Genomic DNA, 23877 nt, shown 5'->3' with positions numbered 1-23877 from the left:
AAGACCCTTACCTATAGACCAAAACCGAATTATTCTCATCATCATGTTATAAATGAAATATTTTTAGTTATTTTAATACTAATATCAATTTGATGTGATGTAATAAACCCGGTCGCATCAGAGTTCTTCACTTCCGTATTGAAAATTGATTATTCACCGGTTCATGATCGGATCCCAAATCGAGCCACCACTCACTACCGTCACCGACGAAGATTCTGGAAGAATCAAAACCGCGCTGAGCGTTACGGTGCCGATAACCGTTTCGATTGGATCCAGAATTCGAGGAGGTTGAATTTTCAATGGCGTATAGAAGGAGACAATACGGAACTTCTAAATCTTCTCCTTCGCTATTCGAAGACGAAGCAATTCGAAACCCTAATCCAATTATTACACCGTCTTCTTCGAGTAATGATGGCGTTGACACTTCTTCAACTTCGGATTCTCTTGCTGCTAAAGCTATTAGAGCTTCTTCAGCGCGTCGTGATTCTTCGCTTTCGTCGCTTTATGGTCACTCCAATCTCTCTTCTCCGCGGTCTCAACCTACTCCTATTGCTCCTCCATCCTCCAAGGTCTCTCTCTGTTTTTTTTTGCTGTTTTTGTTTAATAATGCAAATTAGAGTGTATTGATGATTATTTTGCTGTAGAGTATGATTTTTTCATTTATTTTTGATAAATGCAGCATATGAATTTTGAAGTATTCTTATTGTTGATTGATGATATGTATGATATATAGTTTTTTTAAGATGGAAGAAAATTAGTTAGAGGTAGAAGATTCAAAATCTTTCTAAAAGTTGAAGAGATAGAGAAATTGGTTGAAATAATTCAGTTTGAAAACCTCCCTTGTTTCTCTGTGTGTCAAAGATACTCAATTGCAAGGGGGTTGGGTAGCTCAACTAGTTTGAGCTAAGAGAAAAAGAGTTGGAGGTTCTGGGTTCAAACTCGTTGGAAGGAGTAAAATATTAATCTAATTACTAACATTTGCCATTAAAAAAATAGTACTTGATTGCAAAATCTTTAGCGCGAAGCTGGAAAAAATGGACCTATGAGCGTGCTTTTCGTTTGGTTTCATGTTCAAATCCCCCAGGTGCCAACATTTTATGTTTGGGCCAGTCTCTACAAACCTTTGGTTTGGCTTCAATTGCCCCCCCCCCCACACACACACACACCCCTGGTCCCCCATATTAGGTAGTCTTTGAGCCAGATACCGAGTTTCCAAAAAAAAACTTGGAAAAATGGAAAACTATTTACGGGTAACTATTTTCCCTTTAACAAATGCACTGCGTACTGGTTAAAGGATCATACCTTTTATTGGCATATTGTTGCCTGCGCAAGGTCAAGTGTGAGTAGGCAATGGAAGCCCTCTGGCTTTGCAAGGTTTGTGTTGCCCTGTGTAGCATATACAATGGGTATATATGGGCAATTCAAATCGGCATCAACTTTAAGAAAATTAGCGAAAACCTTTGAGTTTGGACTAGCTTCTAGTTGATGGGAGAATCTCAACTGAAATAAAGTTTTATTAACTTACCAAAAAGTTCTTTTAAGTATGTATAGATGCCTTAAAAGAGGGATTTTTTTTCCTAGAAGTTACAGTGTTGAAGTTCAGTTCAATTTATGAGATATTAGTTACAACCTTTCTCTTGCTATAGTATATTGGAAAGTTTATTCAAACTAGCTCACAGACCCTATTGCCTCCAAATCCTTAGAAGACCTTCATATGAGCAAAGCAATGTCTCGCATTTAGTATCAGTGTGTGTGTCTGTGACTATTTCTCTGAGGATTCCTTACTTTATCTTTTTTGGTTATTTTTCTTGTTGCATGAATTCTTTGGTTGATATTACTCACAATTCAGATGTTGAAGCTGCTTTATTTAATTATTGATGCCCAGCTTTATTTAATTATTGATGCCCAGCTTTATTTAATTATTGATGCCCATACAACTCCAGTTCCAAATTTGTTGTAATGCAAAATTAGATGAGATATCTGCAAGATCTATTTGTTACAATTATGGACATACAACCTAAAGCTATTGCTGAGGTCACATGAATGCAGTGAAGATTCGAAATGCATGTGTGGCATAAGCTTATTTTTTTTATTTTATTTTTTAAAATTTGTTTTTTTAGAATCTGTTGAACGTGTCATTCTGTTTCAAAATTTTAAGTTAATTTTGCTAAACATAGTGCGGTGTTTGTAAATATAGGATTCTAGAGCATATGAGTATACGTCTATGAAGAAATTGAATGAGCCCAAGAGTGGATTTTGGGGCGTTCTAGCTAGGAAAGCAAAATCAATCATTGAGGATGATAGTGTTACACCAGAATCTGAAATACCTGGGACAACAAGGTCACAATATCCTGGCGTAACCTCAAGGGGAAAGGTGAGTTAATGTTTATCTCTCTCAAGTCCTCAGAGATAGGATTCATTGATTTGTAGCTCCAGCTTTTTCTGCAAAAATATTTTGGTAACATAATGTGGTCGTGGGTTAATCAGTGTAAATAGCAATATTGCTGTAAAATTTGTAATCTCAGTTGCATACAAAATGTAGTGTTGCATTTTGAAAGAGATATAGATATTTTCCTGAAAAAGTTGGAATTGTATAGATTAGAATGTTAAGGTTTAATATCTTTTATACAACTGTTATATATTTTTTAATAGAAATAAAAGGATTAATATCAAATAAAAAGAAAGAAGGAGAAATACATATAAAAGGAAGGTAAGGAAAGGAAATCTGTGTAGCACTTCAGAGTACAAGAAAAAAATGCAGTAAATCTGCTCGACCAGTATCAGTTTTAGATTAGAAATGGAAACTACATTGAGATGATATTAGCAGAACATCAAATGGGGGGCCATATACATCATTTTCGCTTAATTTTTTCGTAGTTTCATCTGATTAGTAAATTAATTGCTTATTCATTATTTTTGAACCATGAAATTGGATGCTAGTGTCATTCTCTGTGCAGGTCCAAAATTCGAATCACTTAGAGGAGGGCAATCTCAAAAGGGACAGTCCGACAATTATTAAGGGATTAGATGCTATCACATCTTCTCTTACTCATATCGGTGGCACCATTGGTAAATCTTTGGAGGTGAGCTTTGATAAAAAAAATTCCACTTATAAGTTTTTTACTTAAGCAATAGACAGGGATGGGATTATGGGAATGTGTTACAGTAGGTCGTTTATCATATCCTATTATTTTGAACTTCTGAGTGTATCTACATATTCTCCTTTCCCTCTTCCATAAGGATATGCTTTGTGATCTTATTATACCCATGCAATTCGTGTTTGCAGGAAGGTTTTACAATTGTTGAGAATAGGACTTCAGATATCATTCAGGAAACCCGTAAACATATCAGGAAAAAGCCTGGGAACTTTGTAGGACAGAGTCAGGAAACAAACCATTCTACAACGTTGCAAGAACCCCAGTTGCGGTCCCAGATGTCGCCAACGCAAGGAGATCAAGAACTTCAGCTGAAGGCATCTCGCGACGTAAGGTGGCAACTGTGTATCACTTTTTAATGTGGTAAAAGTACACGTGTGGTTAAGTACGGTAGCATCAGATGTTTAACATTCTTGCCCTATGTTGTTTGTTTTTAAAATTTTATCTTCCTCAAATTTTTGCATGTGTTTTCTCTAAATTATACTGCATTTTTGTGTTGGTTGTTTTTAAATATCTTCTGTTATCAGATTCAACAAATCTAAGAATTGTGATACTATTAAAGGTAGAACAATTTGAGTGTGTTTGTCTATCAAAGGCCTCAATATAGGAATGATTCATGGAAACCGATTTATTCTATGAAGCAAATACATAGATATGGTGTACAAGATACAAATTGACACAATACAGTGACTATCACACATCGAAGTCCAAAACATAAGTACCTCTTGAAATACCATATATTAAAGATCTGTGTTTGTTTGTACACGGATATGGAAATATAGACCATATTGATGTATGTTTAAAACATGCTTAGAAAGTATTCGAGTGTTAAACCATTATTTTTATTCTTTGTCTTTTGAATTCCTAAAATTACAAATAACATTTGTGTTTTTTGAGTGCTATATAGCTGCCCAGCACAATTATTTACTACTCTAATTTTCTGATGACAAAGGGTAATTTTTTTTCCTCATCTAAAGCAAAAATATATGCTAATTTTTGACACAAGTAATCGGATTCCTAAATGATGCTTCTTTCCTCTAGTTTCATTCAATATATCTATTAAATCCAGCTATCTATTGACCTTCTAATCACTAGTTCCATCTGTCACAAAATTAAGCTGTGAACCTATAATCATCTGTAAATATCTGAGGTTCTAAAGCCTACCCAGGGCCATAGTTTTCCTAGGTCCATCTTACGGACATGACGTCTGACCGCTGAAACAAGAGTGATGGTACTAATAATTTGGTGTTAGTTTTAGGTTTTCCAGCCTCACTCTCACTCTTTTTTTACGGCTCTTATATTTTGGATTCTTTCAATAGTAGATAATTATGTTTCTTCATTTTCTTGTCTTTCTCATGGTTTTTTTAAGGTAACGGATTGTCATTAATATTCTTGATTTTATATATCCTTCCCTCTCTACCCTAAGAAACAGGTTTATTTTGAGTGAGTTTGTTATTTATCAGAAGATATGAATGTCTTTGAAGCATTTTTTGCCATCTGGATTTCGTTGCAGGTTGCAATGGCAATGGCTGCCAAAGCAAAACTGCTTCTTCGGGAGTTGAAGACTGTCAAGGCTGATCTGGCATTTGCAAAGGATCGATGTGCTCAACTAGAGGAAGAAAATAAAATCCTCCGTGTAAATCGCGAAAGGGGAGATAGCCAAGATGATGATGATTTGGTATGCATCCTTTTTGTTTGTTGACTTCTCTTTTTCAGTTTCATTATGACCCTTGTCTTTTCGTGAGATAGAAGTTGATGGTTATCATGTCATATGTTGTTCGTTTCACATGTTTCATAACTCCCTGTGATATAAACAACTATCGCTTTTGCAAACTCATCTTATGACTACAACCATCGATTACTTTTGCTGTGGTTACTAATTACAAAATATCTTTTTTGGATATATAGTACTTCTTACCAAACTCCCAATATTTTGTACTCGTGAAGGTGTAACTGCTTATATTTAATCTACTTCAAGCCCCATATGGTGGGAGTCTTGTGTATTGGATGAGTATTTAATGCTACCCCTGCAGGGGGTTTTGAGTTTGGCTTCAAACTTAGAATGCTTCTTTAGTGATGATGTTGCCTGCTTCTTTTCGGTTGTCTCAAGTTTTTTTGTCACAGTTTAAAGTATTCTTGGTCTTGAATGATTGTTGTCTATTAAATTGGTATGGGTGGAGAGGGCTTGTGTATAATAAAAATCAGCATTTCTCTACTAAATTAAACATGTATAAATCATGAGACCTATTCTCTTTGAGTAGTAAGAATAAAAATCATCAAAACCAAATGTCAAAGAGTTGGATGGGGCTGTAATATAGGGGCCTCTTTGGTTTGACAACACATTTTTTGTTTGCAGTTGAAGTTTTCACTAGTAACTAACAATCACCAAAAAATCATGTTATTTTGACTGCATTTCTTGTTTTCAAAGTATTGTATAGAAAACAGTGAAAACAACCATAATTTACTGCTTTATGTATAAATTTTGAAAACAAGAAAAATGAAAATGGCATTTTGGTAGTTAGTGAAAACAAGGAATGAACACAGAGCTTCTTCTCCAACCAAATAGGCCTTAAATATTCAGAGTTCAATTATTTTAAAGCTGGGGTTTGACTATACCCTAAATTGGCTTCTCTGTTTCAACTGTATAGTTATTAGATGCTTTGAAATGTGCACATTGTTTATAGAACTCAATTACATGAATCATATAATGTGAAGTCCAATAGAAATGATGTTGGCCATGAGATGGTCAAACTATTTCTATACATGGATTTTGGAGAACTTATTTTGTATTAAAGCATAAAGTGTACTGTGCAAAGGTGGGCAAAGGGGAGCATGGTCTGCCATGATTCTCTGAAGTTTGTGATATTTTTCAATATATCCTTTGTATTAGCTCTGTATAAGATAATATACAAGCTGTTGCTGTTCTATTGAGCTTAAGAAAATAGATGAAAACAACTTATGAATATATCATAAACTATTTTTTTGTTCTTTTAAACATTTTACACAAGTGTTTGTCATACATTAAGCTCTTTCAAATGACCCCTTAATCTAAAATTTCATTTGCATGTTTTCTAGATAATATCATATGGTTCTACTATAGAATTAGTTAAACACATATTATATGGTGCAAGTTTCCAAAAGACTAGATGTATTTGGATTCCCTTCCTATGTTAACCTCTATTGTTTGTACTTACTCCCTTTTTTCTCAACTCTAATTTCTTCTATTAAAAGAGAATACTTTTACCACTCTCCCTGCTTCCCCTTTGAAGACACTCGTAAAGAACCAAGAAGCTTTACCCAAATGTGGAACTATAAAGTTTGTGTTTATCCCACCTCTGGTTTATAATTCGGTGTTAAGTCAATTGATTTGGTTATTCAGGTTTTAACCACATTGTGTTGTTTTCAAAAATGTTCTAAAATGTTCTCCAACACTACTCATTTCACCTAAATTTTCTGTATTTTAATGATAGCATTTCCCTTACAGATACGACTGCAACTTGAAACTCTTCTAGCTGAGAAAGCTCGCTTGGCTCATGAGAACTCAGTTTATGCTCGTGAGAATCGCTTTCTGAGGGAGGTCGTTGAATATCATCAACTTACGATGCAGGATGTTGTGTACTTAGACGAGAGCAATGAGGAAGTCTCTGAAGTTAATCCTCTTAACTTACCCCCAGTGCCTATTATGCCCCTCGATTCTAATACTCCGTCTGCCACATCCCTATCAATGTCTTCAGATGCCAATCTTGGCATGGGATCAGAATTAACAAGAGGCATTTCATCTCCCATATCAGGAAAGGATATAAAGAGTTCTGAGGTGATTGTAAAGGACTCGACGAGTTCTGAAGTGAAGAGCATCTCTTCTATAGCTGGAAAGGACGCAAAATAACATGAAATTCTTCTATTTATACATTTTTATTATGCCTTTATGATCTGTTATTTATATGTTGCTCGTTTTATATATCGTGGGTGACATTAGCTTGATGTAATTTTGTACCTTATATTGCGTAACTAAAAAAGAACGGTTCTGTATATCAAAGTACTGTTTTTTCGCATTTCAGTTCTCTATTTTCGTATGTGCACCATGATACACTGAAGCGTCAGTTGAGTGTAGACTATTTCGTCAAGTGCATTTAGTGCTTGTCAAACGGCAAATTGCTAAATGATACGTAATTAAGTGACAGTGATATATTACCAAGATTTGTTTATTTCAATTCATACTGTTTTCGTGATCTTGAGTCCATATTGAGAACTTTCTTTTGCAGAACTAACCACTAATCTTGTGTGATTACGGTTGGTGTTCATTTAAATATGAAACAGCTTGCCATTATTTCAGGAGTAATTTAGGGACATTTTATCCTTATAAGCATGTCTGCATTTATGATTTGCCAACTGGTTTTAAATAATTTGTGGGGATAATACTATTAAGAAGGTTGGTCAATGGTCATGTGTTACAATTAATGTAATATTTGTGTTTTTTGTTGTTGATAATAGCTTAGTGAAAAGTATGTACTTTAAACTTCAATTGAAATTGACCACAATCTATGATTCCGATTTTTATCAAGTAACCTGCAACAGTATTTAAGCTTAAGTTGGTCATTCCTTTTCTTTCCTATTTAGGCAGTGAATGAACCCCACTTGGGGCAGATAGTTGGTTGTTGCATTGACTAGATTCTGTTTAGTATTAAATCACATTTGCAATTAACGGCTAATTCAACCTATATTAATTAATGTAAATGTACTTGCTTTGTGCCTCCTTGATTTAATCCATGTTTGCAATATTTTTCATCTTTTTTCCGATCTGGAGTTTTGATTGCATTCAATATTTATGTATTTTTATCTGTTCGATTAAGATCGGAGGATCCAAATTTAAATTAGGTTTAATTTTTTTATTAATAGTTTAAGGTATATGCAATTCAATTTTAATCGGAAGACAAAAAATGTGCTGACTAAAAGACAACACACAATTCAAATCTCCTTTTTATTGTCTAACTTTTCATCCGATTAAATGTCTTCCACTTACTTCAAATTTACGTCATAAATTATCTAAATGATTACAGAGATATGCCGACTTTTACATTGATATCCACTAAAAATATGTTGTTTTGTCATATCACCATAATCATTTTTGTTTTGATGACAAAATATCATCCTAATTTTGTAACTAGATCTTACCATTAATTACATTACATGACAAAATAGAGAAATCTCATTAGATATCGTTGTAAAACTAATTTTTATTTTATTTCAATTATTTTATTTCAATCATGAAACTAAGTTACAATAGGACTAATTATTTAAAAGAACCCACGTCTGATTTTTCAACATAACAATTTTTGATCAAAATTTATTTATTTTATGGCCGAATTCTAAATTACTAAAGTCTCTTCCGTAGGAATCAAAGAGTTAAAAAAAAAAAAACTTATTTGCACTATTTTTTTAAGAAGATAATTTACACTACTAGTAGTGAATGAGTATTAAACTCTTACCAAAATTGAAAAGAAAATAATAGTAAATTGCGATGCTCATAAAACAGGCTGGATGTAAATATTTTTGTCCTTTCGCAGTTTTATACTATTTCTTTTATTTCCTTTATAAATTTTTAAAATCAAAATAGTGTTTTTGTAATCAATAATAATAAAAAAGAAGAATCTCATAAACATAATCCACTTGAAAAAAACACATTAACCCTCGATCATAACATCTGATTAATAATTTTGACATTTTTTTTTTGAAGGAATAATTTTGACATTTTTGTCGATTGAATTAGAAGTTGTGGACATATATCATATTTTTTTCTTTTTTGTCAAAATATATCAGAGACACCTCCATAAAATACCATACCTATAAACAGAAAATTAACCAAAATTAGGGTTTATTATCAATATAAATTAGGGGTTTTGTTGAACACAGACAAAACAAAAAACTGCAGTAAGAGTCTGTGCATGCACTAATAACACAAGTGTATCTTCACTCCGAATCTCATATCTCCTCAAATCCTGCTTGCATTGTTCCCAATTTTCCAAATCCCTTTCTCTTTTCACAACCAATTTTCTCTTTAACCTAAATTCAATAAAAAAACAAAGAAAACACGTTTTTTTCAATTATCTTCTTCCTTGAATCTCAAGCTCAAAACTCATTCCTTGTTGAAAATCTCAAGATTTTGCCACCAACCCATTTCAGATAATCAACTAGTTTCTTCAAAGATCTGGTTTTTATTCTTCTTGAAGTTAATTTTCTGCAAAATTTTCCCTCACCATTGTTGGTATCTGCAGAGAGGTACACAGCACAATGTTGAACAATTCATGGCTGTTTTTGCTGTGTAAGCTATAAAGTTTCAATCTTTTTCTCTCACTGTTGCATTCTAGCTTCTGTAGTTGAGTCTCTTAGTTATAAATTCTCATTGGGTTGTATTTAATTTTAGTTTTTTAGCAATTTTAACATATGAGATCTTGATGAGGGTTGTAACAATTTTCATTGCAATTTTCACATTGCCATTGTTTCTTTCACTGCCATTTTCATCAATTGCTCAGATTCCATTTGATGATGGTATTTCATCAAAAGCCCTTGATTCTGTACTTCAAGATTATGCCTTTAAGGCACTTGTTAAGCCTAAAACTGGTGTGGTTTATGATGCTGAATTGCCTAATAGTATAATAGGTGTTAAAGTTTCAGCATTGAGGCTTAGAAGTGGTAGTTTAAGAACAAGAGGTGTTCAATACAAAGAGTTTCAGATCCCACCTGGTGTTGTTGAACAGCCTTATGTTGAAAGGCTTGTATTGGTTTACCATAATTTAGGAAATTTGTCTGAACATTTTTACCCTTTACCTGGTTATACATATTTAGCTCCTGTTTTGGGTCTATTGTCATATAGTGGTGTTGATTTGTTTGCTAATGAGTTACCTGAATTGGATGTAAGAGCTTCTGATAAACCAATTTTGGTTAAGTTCCATGATGTGAAATCAGCACCATATGGTTCGGTACCTAAATGTGTGTATTTTGATCTACATGGTTCGGTTCAATTTGATATTTTACTACCTGATAATGTGTGTTCAACTATGGAACAAGGACACTTCTCGATTGTTGTCGAGTCTAATGCACCGACCCCGGCACCTGCTGCTGTTGCTGCTGCTGTTGGTAAAGGTGGGAGGAGAAAGTCTAAGGTTTGGATAATTGTTGGATCTGTGGTTGGTGGATGCATATTGTTGATTATGTTGAGTTTATTGGTTGTTAGATTGGTAAGGATCAAAAAAGGGATGAAGATACAGGAATTGGAATGGACAGCTGATAGTCATGAAACTTTGCAGATGAAATCTATTGGGGGAACCAAAGCACCATTAGCAATTGGGACTAGAACAAGACCAACAATAGAGAATGATTACATTCCTTAGATTTTGAAAGGGTTCTTGTTGAATGAACTAATTTTTTTTCTTTCTTGCTTGTGTGACATTATCATTTTTGTGTTTATAATGAATGTACTAAAATGCTTCCTTATAAGTATTTCTAGGAATTTAGTTTGTTTGGTTTCAATTTCTGTGATTTATCTGAACATTGAACAGCATAGGATCTGCTGATATCATGTAACCAACAAAAAGAATTTTATGTAACATTTATCTCATTTATATCTGTTCTGTTATGTCTACATGATTCTATGACTCTTATATTATATTGATTTGGCTATTTGTTGACTCAACAAATGGATCAGGTTTCTCTGCACTCTGCAGTTTCTGAGATTGCAGAGGAATCCCATAAAATAATACATGTAGTAATGAAATATATAATATTTTCTTCTAACTCATTATTTAGAGTCTTCCACGCCAGTAGCACCTCAAGGTATCCCCACCATTCTCCGACCTTTTTGGATCCACTATGAGGCTAATCTTCGATGCGGAACATCTGATTTTTAAAACATGGGTTGTAACCTAAGGATAGAAGCATTCTGGGTTATCCTACTGTTCTACCCTGGTTAACTATATCAAATACAATTTGATATGCTTCTGAGTAATCATGACAGCAAAATCTCATAGGAAAACAAGTCTTCATTCACATACTCACCTATATGGTTTGTATCTTCCTAAATGAAAATATAAATTTGCATATAGAGCTTTGTCTATGTGCCCGACGAAATAGTTTTGGATTATGCACAAGTGTTTTTTTCTCCACCGGATCAACAAGTCCCATCATATCTCATTTGATCTAATCCAATGGTAAGATTTATTGATCCAATGGTGAAAACTAAATTGTACATGATACAATACTTATCTCACTTGTACACTATAAACTAGTCTAGCATATACTTGAAAACAAATTTAGGGATAATTCGATTTGACCTATTAACAACTTATTTGAGTTTGTATACTAACATAAATACTTGCATGAATATTTGAGAGAGCTTATGGTGGAAATAACATGACATATTTCATAAGTTATTTTTTGTTTATTTCAATAAACTCTTTATGATAGCTTATGGAAACAATTTTCAACTACATAAAAATAACTTATTAATTTTAAATGTATTGTGTATGTGGTTAGGATACCAGTTGTAGTAGCATAGAATGGCTAATGGTTCTCTTTATTTTGAACAATGTTTACCTAATTACCTTTCTTCACACTACTTGTGGTGTTAGAGGTTTTTTTTTAGTATTTATAAATTGATTTTACCTTCTCAAATAAAAACAAAGATATTGGAGAGTAATTGTACTAGAATCCTAAATGCTATTATTTATTCAAGATTTTTATCTTGAGTCAATATTTTCCGGACATGAATAGAAAAAATAATAGAAAAAAGAAAATATTAAAACCGTTTAAATTGCAAGATTTTTTTAGGATCTCTGTTTGAATCAACTGTGTTTTCACGTGTTTTGCAATAAACAATCAGTTTCGTTCTCAACGTTTTTTTAAAGCATCAATTGCCGTTTTCAACTTCACGTGTTATGCTTATTATTTTTATTCGAAAAAAAAGTCTTTCAAGGAATCAAACCATAGCTTTGGAGTATATTCAAGCAAAACTAACAGCTGCACTAACTAAGCTAAACATAAGAAGGTTGATAAAGTCCTAACTGAAAAGTCGAGGGAGAAATCAAATGAAAGGTTGGAGACACGAAGACAAACTTTAGAAATCGTATGCCTTTCATATGAATAGAAACAAACCATAGTATATGGAATGCAATTTTAGCAAAAGGTGAAATGTTTCTAGTTTTTAGAGGTGAAAGTTTCTTATCATATCTTATCACAAGTTACACTGTTTAAATATCTTCAGTTTATAGCACAAAACGAAGGAGAAATTGAAGGAGCGTAAACCATCAAATGTTTTATGTAATGCGAAAGTATCCCTCAAGTTGAAGGGAAAATTTTATTGGACAACGGTAAGACTGACAATGTTGCATGAGACAAAGTGTTGGACGGTAAAGAACCAACACAAATATAAATTAAGTGTAGTAGAGACGAGGATGTTGTGTTGGATGTGTGGTAAGACTAGACAAGATAAAATTTAAAATGACAACATTAGAGAGAGTTGATGTAGTAATACCTATAGTAAAGATGGTAGAAACTAGACTTCGGTTGTTTGAGCTTGTAACGAGAAAACATGTGGATGTTGTAGCAAGGAAAGTATATCAAATGAATGAGAGTCAAATCACTGATGGTAGGGGAAGATGTCGAAAAACTAGTAGAGAAACTATCAAGAAAAATCTGTAGATCAATAAGTTGGAGAAATGCATGGTTTTTGATAAAACACTATGATGTTGTTTGATTTTTGTAGAGGACCTCCCTGAGAGGTATATAACTTGGTTGTTGTTGTTTTAGTTTTACATTACTTTCTCTTTAATTTGTTTTTATAAGTTTTTATTTTGTTATGAATTTGGTTGTTTAAATTTATTTGTTTTATAAGTTGTTGTGTTGTATTAATTTTTCTTACAAGTTGCATTGTATATCTATTTATAATTGTAGTATAAGATCTATATGTTATCTAGAAATTAATTTTATAAATATTTTAAGGGCACAACAACAACTAAGGCTTGTCAAAAAAACAACTAAGGCTTGTCCGTCCTTAAAAGAAAAACAAGTCTTATCATTAAATTATGACTTAAAGTTACATCATAAATTATATTTTGGCCAACTTATTAATCTTCAAGTCTTTGTTAATAGTTTCTTTTAAAGTTTTTCTAAGTCTTCCTATACCTGTAGTGATCTATGTAATATTTGAGGAATTTCTTTTGATAAAATTATATATATATATATATATATATATATATATATATATATATATATATATATATATATATATATATATATATATATGGGTTTTGCTACAAGCCACCCTTTGGTGGTGTCTTTTAGCAAGTCACACCTCAAGGTGTGATTTTCACTTTTTAGTTATAACTTTGCTAAAAGACACCTTCATAAAAGTAAGTTGGTGTCTTTTCGCAAATGCTCATAGAGTAACTTGCTAAAAGACACCTTCACAAAAGGTGTCTTCTAGCAAAACCCTATATATATATATATATATATGGGGTTTGCTAGAACACACCCACTAATTTTTATGTGGGAGTGTTTTAGCAAAGCTACACCTTAGGGTGTAATTAACCACTTTTTAGTTATTTACTTGCTAAAACACTCCCACATAAAAACCAGTGGGTGTGTTCTAGCAAATGCCTATAGGATTTGCTAGAACACACCCACTTGTTATTGTTAGAAGGTGTGTTATAGCAACATACACCTTAGGGTGTATTTAACCACTTTTTAGTTATTTACTTGCTAAAACACTCCCACATAAAAATTAGTGGGTGTGTTCTAGCAAACCCCTATATATATATATACATGTTTTTTTATTCTAGTTACGTTTTAGAATATTGACTTCATATTTTAGAGCGTGATTTTGACTATCTATGATTTTATATAAATAAAGGAAAATGCTATTTCTTTAGAAAAATAACATCAAGAATTTTTCAAGACACAACTGACAAGTTTTAATTGCATGATTTATTTGTTCACTTCCTTTTTTTCAGCTACACCTCCGTAAATTGTGGCAAATAGTGCATTGTGATTGGTTGCTCTTTATTCTTGAAGAATTCTTGATGTTATTTTTCTAGAGATATAACATTGCTCATAAATAAATAAGGGACATCAACCCTATCAGTTTAGTGACATTATAGGATGAAACTATTTAAAGAGAGTAATAATGTAACACCACAATACTATATATATATATATATATATATATATATATATATATATATATATATATATATACATACATACATATAGAGGACATATACTATGAGAATGAAAGTTATATATGAGAATGGTGAGAATGCTTATTAGCCTTTGGATTAAAATTTGATGGCTGGGATTAAAAAGTCTAGAAGTGAGTCACATCCACTTTTCCTCACGTCCACTTTTCCTCCTCTCTTTTCCAATTGCATCTTTTCATCTTCCATTTTCAAAACAACATATCTTCTCTCCGCCGCTCTTCCTCCCTCCATCGTATCCACCCTTACAAGATTTTATTTTTTGTTCGTTGAAAAATCTCTTTTTGTTTAACAATTTTAAGGTGAATTTTTAAACAGGTGCATCAGATTTGTTTTACGGGAATTAGTTTTTGTACAACATGAAATAGCTTCTCTCCATTCATTTATGTCAAGCACAAGGAACATGAAGACTAACTGGTTTTTTGCCCAAAAGAATCAGTTAAATGAACCTGATGTAAGAATCCTTAACAAACGAAATGAAACGGATTTTGATGGAACAATCAAAGTCGGAAACACCGACGATCGTGGCGGAGACAAAGCAAGTCAAAAACACCGGTGGCGACGGCGGAGGCGGTGGTTGCTGTCAGCCTTGAACCATGGTCGCCCCCAAGAGGGTCACCGGAAACACCCCATTCGTTGCCGTCGTGAAACCCCCAACCACCCCCTCACTGTTCTTGTTTACCTAAAAAAAAATAAGGGATTGAAATTGAATGGGGTTCTGTATAATTTAATTTTAGGATTATAACAGCTTTAGATCAGGAAAATTTCAAAAGCATTTAAAGGTTAGATCTGGAAATTTTAAAGGTTGAGGAATTATTCACAGCGATGACAGTAGCAATCAAATGGTGGGTGTTTACTTGTTTTTGTTTTTTTGGCAGATTCATTAAAAAAATTCAAACCATGATGAGACGAAAATAATTAAGTGTGTGAACCACTTATGTAGACAATTTAATCTCAGCCATATAATATTAATCCAAAGGCTAATAAGCATTCTCACCATTCTCATATATAACTTGCATATGTCCTCTATATATATATATATATATATATATATATATATATATATATATATATATATATATATATATATATATATGAGAGTTAACTTAAAATCAGGTTCTGCAGGAATCGTGGCACAATTGAAGGGAAATGTGGCACGATTGGATGTTTCAATTATGAGGCAAGTCACTGGAAAAATCGTGGCACGATGGGGGTCGCAACGTGGCACGATGGTGCGCTGGCAGCGAATAACAGAAACGTATTTTTGGATGCAGATTTGTTCCAAATTTTAAGCGATACTTTTACTATAAATATAGACCTTGTATCAAACTAAACTTGGAGATAGAGGGGGTTGAAACAAGGGTTTAGAAAGGCAACAACAAAACTAGGGTTTGTATAAAGTTTATCTCTTGGGAACAAACACTAGGATTTGAGGGTTGATTCACCTTGGGAAACACTATTAGGATTGAGTCTCTTGGTTACGGGAAGAGATTGGGGCTTTGGGTAGAATTAGACGGGAGACTTATTCTTGTAACCCATTGATATAGTGAAACGGAGGGCTGCTTTCTCCCTTAGACTAGGTCAATTTGGACCGAACTGCGTCAACAAATTCTTTTGTGTTCTCTCTTCTTTTCTCTCGTTGTTTTCTACTTTTGTTTGTGATAATAACTCTGATCCACTTGTATTGGTTGCTTGACTATCCCTTGCTCCACACATCAAGTTTGTTATTGGTATGAGTTTTCACAACGAATTCACAACAATATATATATATATATATATATATATATATATATATGCGTGTGTGTGTCCGCGCACCATTTTTAGTGTTTTATTTTATTTCAAAATTAATTAAAATTAAGCCCATCCAAAATATGTTTCACACGTTTATTAAGATAATTACTTAAATTCACTCTTCGACCACGTCTTTTGATTTTGTTTGCTTGGTCAATGAATTATATTGAGCATTGTTCCATGCATATATGTGTCAAGTTCCATCCATATTTTCTCTTAAACTTTGTTTGAGGGTTTGGAGGGGAAGGGAAGGGAAAACTTTGTAGGGTTGGAAATATAGGGAAAATGGTAAAATCTTTCATATTTTTTGAAAGAGTAATTTTTTAGAGAATGATAAATTAAAGTTTATGATTAATCTATTTTTAATTTTAAGTATAATATAACTATATAGATTAAATTTGAAGATTTCATGTTAACTCTCCAAAACCCTCATCCAATGCAATTTTTGAGTTCCTCCAAATGAGGAAAATTTTGTACTGTGAAGAAAAGTAAAACCCTCAAAGTCTTCCCCTCTCATTGTCATCTATTTCTTTCACCAGCTTCTTCCTTTTTTTTTTTCCTTCTTTCTAAACCTCTCTCCTCGCTTTCCTCCATTCGCAGACAAAGCCTTAAAAAAATAACGGTCATATTGAATTCCATTTATTTAGAACCATCCTCTTCCTTTTTAACGCCCAAAATATTTAGAAAGCTTTGGATATTCATTTGCTTTAACCAACAATTGCATTTATTTTCTTTTACAAGACAATGATGTCCTTCCTTCAATACAAGTCATGGTGAATATATCCTCATTTTCATCTCATAAGCTAAAGCCATACCCTGCATTTCTTCTCTCTCACACATTGAACTATGAGTGCATTATGAGCATCAATATATTCTAATTCATTGATTCCTTGAATTCATTAGTTGAGTCTGTTACACATTAAAATTACTTTCTCCCATCAATATAATTAGCCATATCAAGAAAACAAACTCCCTACCTCTCCATATGGCCACACGCAAACTATCCCCCTATCACAATATTCTCTTACTATTTCCTAGTCCCTTCATACACATCTCCATCACCGATTCACATTTTCCACATTTTCTAAGTCCATCAATTAATTCATAGCATCTATTCTTTCGAATAATTCATAATTTCGACTACATCTTTGTTCATAGTCTAACCGGGTCAATTTTTGGACATGTTCTCAACATGTGGTTCTTTGTTTTCAACGGTTTGATTGTCCAAACAAAGTCTAGAGCGAGAGAAGTCGTGCATGCACATAACCTAGAATTTATGGGGGGCAAATGTCGTTTACTTGGAAGGAAAACACATAAGGTAACGACTCTAGTCTTGATCATGATTTAGATGTAAATAATATGTTATGATATATGCCTCCTGATTTCAACGGATGAGTGTGTGTATATATATATATATATATATATATATATATATAGAGAGAGAGAGAGAGAGAGAGAGAGAGAGAGAGAGAGAGAGAGAGAGAGAGAGAGAGAGAGAGAGAGAGAGAGAGAGAGAGAGAGAGAGAGAGAGGATGTATACTATGAGAATGACTATCTTATATGAGATTAAAAAGTCACATATGTACCTCATTTTATTATATCAATTCTCATAAACTCACTTCCCTTTTCATCTTCTTCTCCCCATTTCTGCTATCATTTCCATATCTTGTTTCCTCATATAATTCATGGATCGGTAAAGCAAAAAAAACCATTATATCTATACCAATTCATGGCTCTTCTTCATGAAATTAAAAAAAATTGAGATTGTGCGATCACGAATTAATTTCAACTAATTAAATGTTTCCTAGATTTGGGTTTGGCACTTGAGATCTGATTCATGTTTATACAGATCTGTCCACGGTGCGGCACTTTGAATTCAATTATGTTTGTTGGGTCTATATAAACACAATTTCCTTTGAATTCAATTTTGTTTGTTTGTTTTGGATCTACACCCATTCACTGTTTCTGGTTTTTTGTAAATTGAACATCTCCTATACTCCAATTAATTTACGAAAACAAAGAAGCATTATTTTTGATTTATTGTCAATTAAAATATTTGGATTTCACTATGATAATGGTGATGAAGAGTAACGTGAGAGCAAGAACAAAGGATTGAAGGTTAGAGAAGATGAGAAGTTGAATGGATTGAGGATAGCATGTGGAAAGCATATGTGTTATCTAAAATAAGTTTTTTAATCTAGACCATTTATTTTGATCTTGATGGCTGAGATTCATTCTCATCATTCTCATATAAAGTAGTCATTCTCATAGTATATGTCCTATATATATATATATATATATATATATATATATATATATATATGTATGTATGTATGTATGTATGTATGTATGTATGTATGTATGTATGTATGTATGTATGTATGTATGTATGTATGTATGTATGTATATGTATGTATGTATGTATATATATATTGTGGTTGATAAATATAAGAATGGGTGATTTGCAATTTTATTAAAGTATGTTATTTGATGATTGCTAATTTGGGAAATGGAAATGTTGCTGAGTTAACATGATTTTTTCTTAGAGGTTGCATGAGAGTTTATTAATTGATGTGGTTTAAGAGTCTAAACAACAAATAAAGAAAGCATTCCATGGCATGTAATTATGTCGATTCATGCTTAAGTGTCAAATGAGGCGATTCAATGAATTATTAAGTGTCAAATATTAACATCAAGTTCCAAATGAGGCGATTAAAATTATTATGCCAATTGGGACGATATCCGGATCATGGTCCAGTTGAATCTCATTAGCATTAAAGTTCATTTTTATGTCTTATAGTACATTTTTGGAGTGGTGAATATTTTAAACTAATAAGAAGGCTCTTAGCATGATTCCTTGATGATGGTTGTATATTCTTATTTGATGCCTTAGTTTATTATTGATTTTATTTCATGAGTCTTGAAGACTAACCCTTACAACGAACATTTTAGGTACCAAAGAAGATATCATGTGTGCTTGAAGCACGTACACGGGGAATAAATATTGTTTTTATTATAGTAGGGTAGTTCATATTTTGATGATTTTTTTTAAATAATAATTAAATAATATTATAAAAGGTTAAAATAGTATATACAATAGTTTAAATGAAGGCTAAAATAGAAAAGTAGTTCCCTCCCTCAAAAAGGAAAATAAAAAACCAACAAAAATTCATGATTTTTTTTTGTGGTGTCCAGGGTTTGAACCCCATACTTTGGTTATATTATGCATTGTCTTTGCCAACTGAGTTAAACTCACGGGACAAAAACTCATTATTCTCTTTATATATTAGTACAGATATAGAATAGATATACATATATTAATAATAATATATGTGACCTTTTTTCCTGTAAAAAAATGACATTTCTTTTCCTGTTCTACTATTTAATTTTTGAAATATGCTTGGTTGGTCTCAACACCAAATCATAGATAGTTATGTAGGCGCGCACACATAAATTGTATATCATTTACTTGTATACATTATTTTTTTTCTTTTTCTACTTTTTTTTAGGGAATTTTCTTTTTCTACTTGTTTTCTTTTACGTGTGTCTAAATATTGTGACCAAATCTTATAGTCATACAAAACCTACTCTTAATTTATTTGAAATTAAGAGAAAAGAAGAAAATCTATATAATATTCTTTTTTTTTCCTAGTTTCATTTCAATACCATCATCTTATAGTATAAAACCATGACTACAATGTTCTTGAAATTAGAAAAAAAATCAAATTATCGGAGGATACAGGACAACTCATGGATTATTCAAGTAGGGTGTTTGTATCATGTTGGTACATAATCTACTATGCTCATGTTATCTCTAAGACATTCACTACAAGAAATCTTGCATATTGCCAGGGAACAATGCCAGGAGCAAGAAGTCCTGGCAAATTTGCCAGGAGCTATGCCAGGGAAAACTCCTGGCAAAGTTGCCAGGGGCAACCCCTCACAAAAGCCGTGGCAAAATGTATGGAGCAGAAAAGATTCTTGTGTTGTCAGGAAAAGCAGGACGGTACAACACTTTGCCAGGGGTTGTGCCACCAAAAACCCCTGGCAAATTGCAAAGCCTGCAAATTTGTCAGCACAGCCTGCAAAGGCTACGTGAATAGCCTGTATTGTAATGCTGTAAATACAATATTGTCCTTGGTTTTAAAAAAAAAACAAGGGTTTTTTTTTGACTTTTCATCAAACCCTAAAGTACCTAAAAGCTTCAGGTTTTCTCTTCCTTCCTTCATTCTTACCAGCCGCGCCTTCCTTCAGCTTTTCTCTTCCTTCCTTCACTCTCTCAAGAGCGCTGCTTCCTTCCTTCACCGTCAAACGCCGCCGTCGTTCCTCACCGCTGCCGTTCATCAGGTTTGTCACTTCTTGACCTCGTGTTTTCTCTCTTTCCGAAATCTTCTTTAGATCTGTAACTTCTTGAACCCATTCAATGTGATGCTTATTTTGTTCATAGATCTGTAACTTCTCTAACTCACTGCCGCAGTCGTTCCTTGTTTACTGTGATGCTTATTTTGTTCATGATTTCTCAATTGCTTTATTTTGTAACTTCTGTAATGTTCCTCTTTTACTGTAATGTTTACTCTTACTGTTATCTCAAGCTTTTTGCCCTAAAAATGTGATCTGAACTGCCCTAAAAATGTGATGTTTATTTTGTAACTGAAAAGCTCTGTGTATGAGAAGTATTGTAAATTCCCAAATACTAAAGATAAGATTTAGTTCCAAGTTTGTTTAGGAGAATGTAATAGTAATGTTAAAAAATATTTCAATGAAATTTGACATATTCTTTAATTGAGACATGTTCTTATGGTTTGTGTTTCAGGTCGCCCCTGTTTGAGTACTTGTGTTTATGAAAAGAATTAGAATTGCTTGAATTGAATTTGAAGGTAACTTCTGTTTTAGTTGATTATATATAGAGGGGAGGATTGAGAGGCTAATTAATTCAACTTGATTAAAATTGTAACTTAGTCATAGCAAGACTGAGTATTATATTTTTTGTTTAATTAAATTGTTAAGAGAGTTGTTGGGTCAAAGTTTATGATCCAGTAATTGCTTGAATTGAATTTGAAGGTAACTTATGTTTTAGCATAAACATGTTATACAATAGTCTTCATTACCAATTTTCCCCATATTAAGTTATGATGCAATGTCAACTTCCTTTCAGTTATATCGTGACTACAAATTCTAGCTCACATTATATTCATTACAAATTCATTGCTTCCTCTCAATTAATCATTACCAATTCTGATATATGTTGTCATGTATAGGGTTCAATTGTTCCCTTTGTTGTCAAATGGGCTGATACTGAAAAGGATAGACAAGCCCGAAGAGCTCAGAAAGCACAGTCTCAAGCTTATAATGTGGGACATTTTTTTTTTTTTGAAAGAAGCTTCTAATGTGGGACATGATTCTCAGCATCCTTCATTATTTGGAGCGATGCCTATCTATTTAATTTATTGGTCGGTAATATTTGGGGAAGTTTCTTATACTTCCGGTTACAATTTCTACCTATTTGATACTTATGTATGTAATATTCTGCACAATTTTAATTTCAATGTTGCTAGACCTATTATTTTATGTGTGCTATTACTTTAATTTGCATTGTTAACTTCTTTTTCTAAACCAATTAAAATAACATTTTAAAAACGTTTTTTAAATAATTTTTATTATTAAATCAATTTTTTAATAATAAATAAAAAAACAATTTAAAAACGTTTATTTTAAAAAAATTAATAATTAAATTTAATTAATTTTCGAAAAGAAAATATAAATTCTTTTTTAAAATTATTTTAATTATTAAATTTTAATATTTTTATTTTTTTTAACGAATAAAAAACGTTTTTTTTTTAAAAAAGTCGTACACAATTTGCCAGGGGTTAACCCCTGGCAAAGCGCCTAACATGTTTCTGAAAAGGACTGATGTGAGGGGACACAGTCTGCATTGACCAGAATGCGTAAGAAAAGCCTGTGTTCTACCAGACACATTTTGCCAGGGGTTGTGCCAGGGCCTGTGCCAGGAGCGCATTTGCCAGGAGCTAAAGCCCTGGCAGGGTCATTTGCGATGAGCGGATTTGCTGGGTATTCTGCTCCTGGCAAAACTCCTGGCAAACGTCCATTTGCCAGGGCTTTCTGCATTTTGCCAGGGCTTCTGCCCCTGGCAAAATGCAAGATTTCTTGTAGTGATTTATGTATCTTTTTCTTACACTTCGATGTCAAATTAAGACAGACACGTTTGTTTTGCACAATCAAAATCTTGAAAGCAATTAAACCATATTTTAATGAAATAAGAGAACAAAAGAATGTAACTAAAATGAGATATCATATTATGTATGAAGTAACAAAGGTAATATGAAAATGATAAAAATATGTGTTGTAACAAAGGTAATATGAAAAGGATATAGAATGTCTTGCTGTCAATGTCCACTGCAACAAAAAAGAGGGAAAGAAAGATAATCATAACAACAAATTTGGCAATTTCAACAATAATTTCCCCTTTTCAATTAACACGTGATTTTATCACTTATAAAGTTAATCCTCTTATTACATCAATTAAATAGTTTTTCCGCTCTTATGAAGTTGCAAAAAAAACTTTCCTAAAATTATAATCCTTAAGAGATGTCTCTTAAGCACATCAATGTGTTATTTTTTTTTTTACTGAATTACCATTATTTTATAACCTTTCAGGACAACAATGAAAAATCACAAAAGATGAATAAAATTGTTGGAAAAATATCTATAAATCAATTTAGTGTGTTGTTAGATCAAATTTAATTGCCATATGTAATGCATTACCTATTATTGAGTGTGTTTTTGGATCAAAGTTAACTTCCAAATATGATGCACTATTTGTGATTGAGTGTATTGATGTTTATTTTTTTATACATATTTTTATATTTTTCTATAATAATTCTTATCTAGAGAGATCATCATATAATTGTCAGTATCTACTCAATTCACTTATAATCTTCTTTAATCTCACAAATTTTCTCCTCCATAATCAAGGAAACTCTTATTTTGGTCCCTTAAAGTGTAACACATTGTCACGATAGACTCATAAAACAACAAAATAAAAAAATAAAACTTCATGAATATATCTTCAATTAACAAGTTAAATATTTGTTATGAACCATCTCTATTAAATGTGATGATTTAGGTAATTAAGTGCCACACAAACACTAAATTGTACATCCACACCTACATCTTATCACCAATTAAGGCTTCGTCTAACGTTCTTCCACTTTGTGTCCATCATCTTAACTCCACCAATTTTATGGAAAAAAAACAAAAGACAAATAATGTAGAAAGTAGAGATCTTGAAACAATCATTACCGTTAAACACATCGACATCTCCATTCCTCGTGTTTCACAAATCATCATATTTAACAGAGGGTTAACACATGATTATCATTTTAGATTTGAATGACTATCAAAAGTAACATTCAAAGAATTTCTAATGATTTTAATTAATATAGAGACTATTTTGACAATACATAAGACTTCCAAAGATCAAAACGAGGGTTTACTCTCCATAATCAAAAAGCTCAACTTCCAAATAGTTTATGACATTGAATTAATAATGATACATTGAAGAAAGAAAAAAAAGAGGGTTTACTCTCCATAACCAAGACCTTTCTTTTGTGTGTGTGTAATATCCTGCGAAATTTTAAATAAACTGTCGTATTAGTTACATGACA

General features: G+C 32.5%; 2 protein-coding genes and 1 long non-coding RNA gene across 3 annotated transcripts; all 3 read left to right on the top strand.

Moving 5' to 3' along the window:
* The first annotated feature begins 80 nt into the window (after positions 1-80).
* On the top strand, positions 81-7207 carry LOC146939390 (zinc finger CCCH domain protein). The gene is made up of 6 exons (XM_085753063.1): positions 81-569; positions 2198-2374; positions 2958-3083; positions 3287-3484; positions 4669-4833; positions 6640-7207. The coding sequence occupies exons 1-6, from the start codon at positions 300-302 to the stop codon at positions 7039-7041; spliced, it is 1338 nt and encodes a 445-aa protein (XP_085609189.1). The 5' UTR covers positions 81-299; the 3' UTR covers positions 7042-7207.
* Positions 7208-8826: 1619 nt separating this feature from the next.
* On the top strand, positions 8827-10794 carry LOC146939389 (uncharacterized). Its single transcript, XM_085753062.1, has one exon. It carries the CDS (start codon positions 9608-9610, stop codon positions 10541-10543), a length of 936 nt encoding a protein of 311 aa, XP_085609188.1. The 5' UTR covers positions 8827-9607; the 3' UTR covers positions 10544-10794.
* A 9609-nt stretch (positions 10795-20403) lies between these two features.
* Positions 20404-21760, top strand: LOC146939388 (uncharacterized). Its single transcript, XR_015033444.1, has 3 exons — positions 20404-20539; positions 21006-21069; positions 21451-21760. It is a non-coding gene; the product is annotated as an uncharacterized LOC146939388 (long non-coding RNA).
* Positions 21761-23877: the final 2117 nt, after the last annotated feature.

This window comes from Medicago sativa, chromosome 3 (assembly GCF_051527215.1).
Source record: "Medicago sativa cultivar Bolivia chromosome 3, Bolivia_mono, whole genome shotgun sequence".
Classification (NCBI taxonomy): Eukaryota; Viridiplantae; Streptophyta; class Magnoliopsida; order Fabales; family Fabaceae; genus Medicago; species Medicago sativa.
This window is presented reverse-complemented; position numbering and strand designations above follow the sequence as displayed.

Coding starts and splice junctions, on each gene's coding strand:
- LOC146939389 (XM_085753062.1), top strand. CDS start 9,608: ATGAGGGTTGTAACAATTTTCATTGCAATTTTCACATTGCCATTGTTT.
- LOC146939390 (XM_085753063.1), top strand. CDS start 300: ATGGCGTATAGAAGGAGACAATACGGAACTTCTAAATCTTCTCCTTCG. Junction 570..2,197: donor TTGCTCCTCCATCCTCCAAG/GTCTCTCTCTGT, acceptor TTGTAAATATAG/GATTCTAGAGCATATGAGTA. Junction 4,834..6,639: donor GCCAAGATGATGATGATTTG/GTATGCATCCTT, acceptor TTTCCCTTACAG/ATACGACTGCAACTTGAAAC.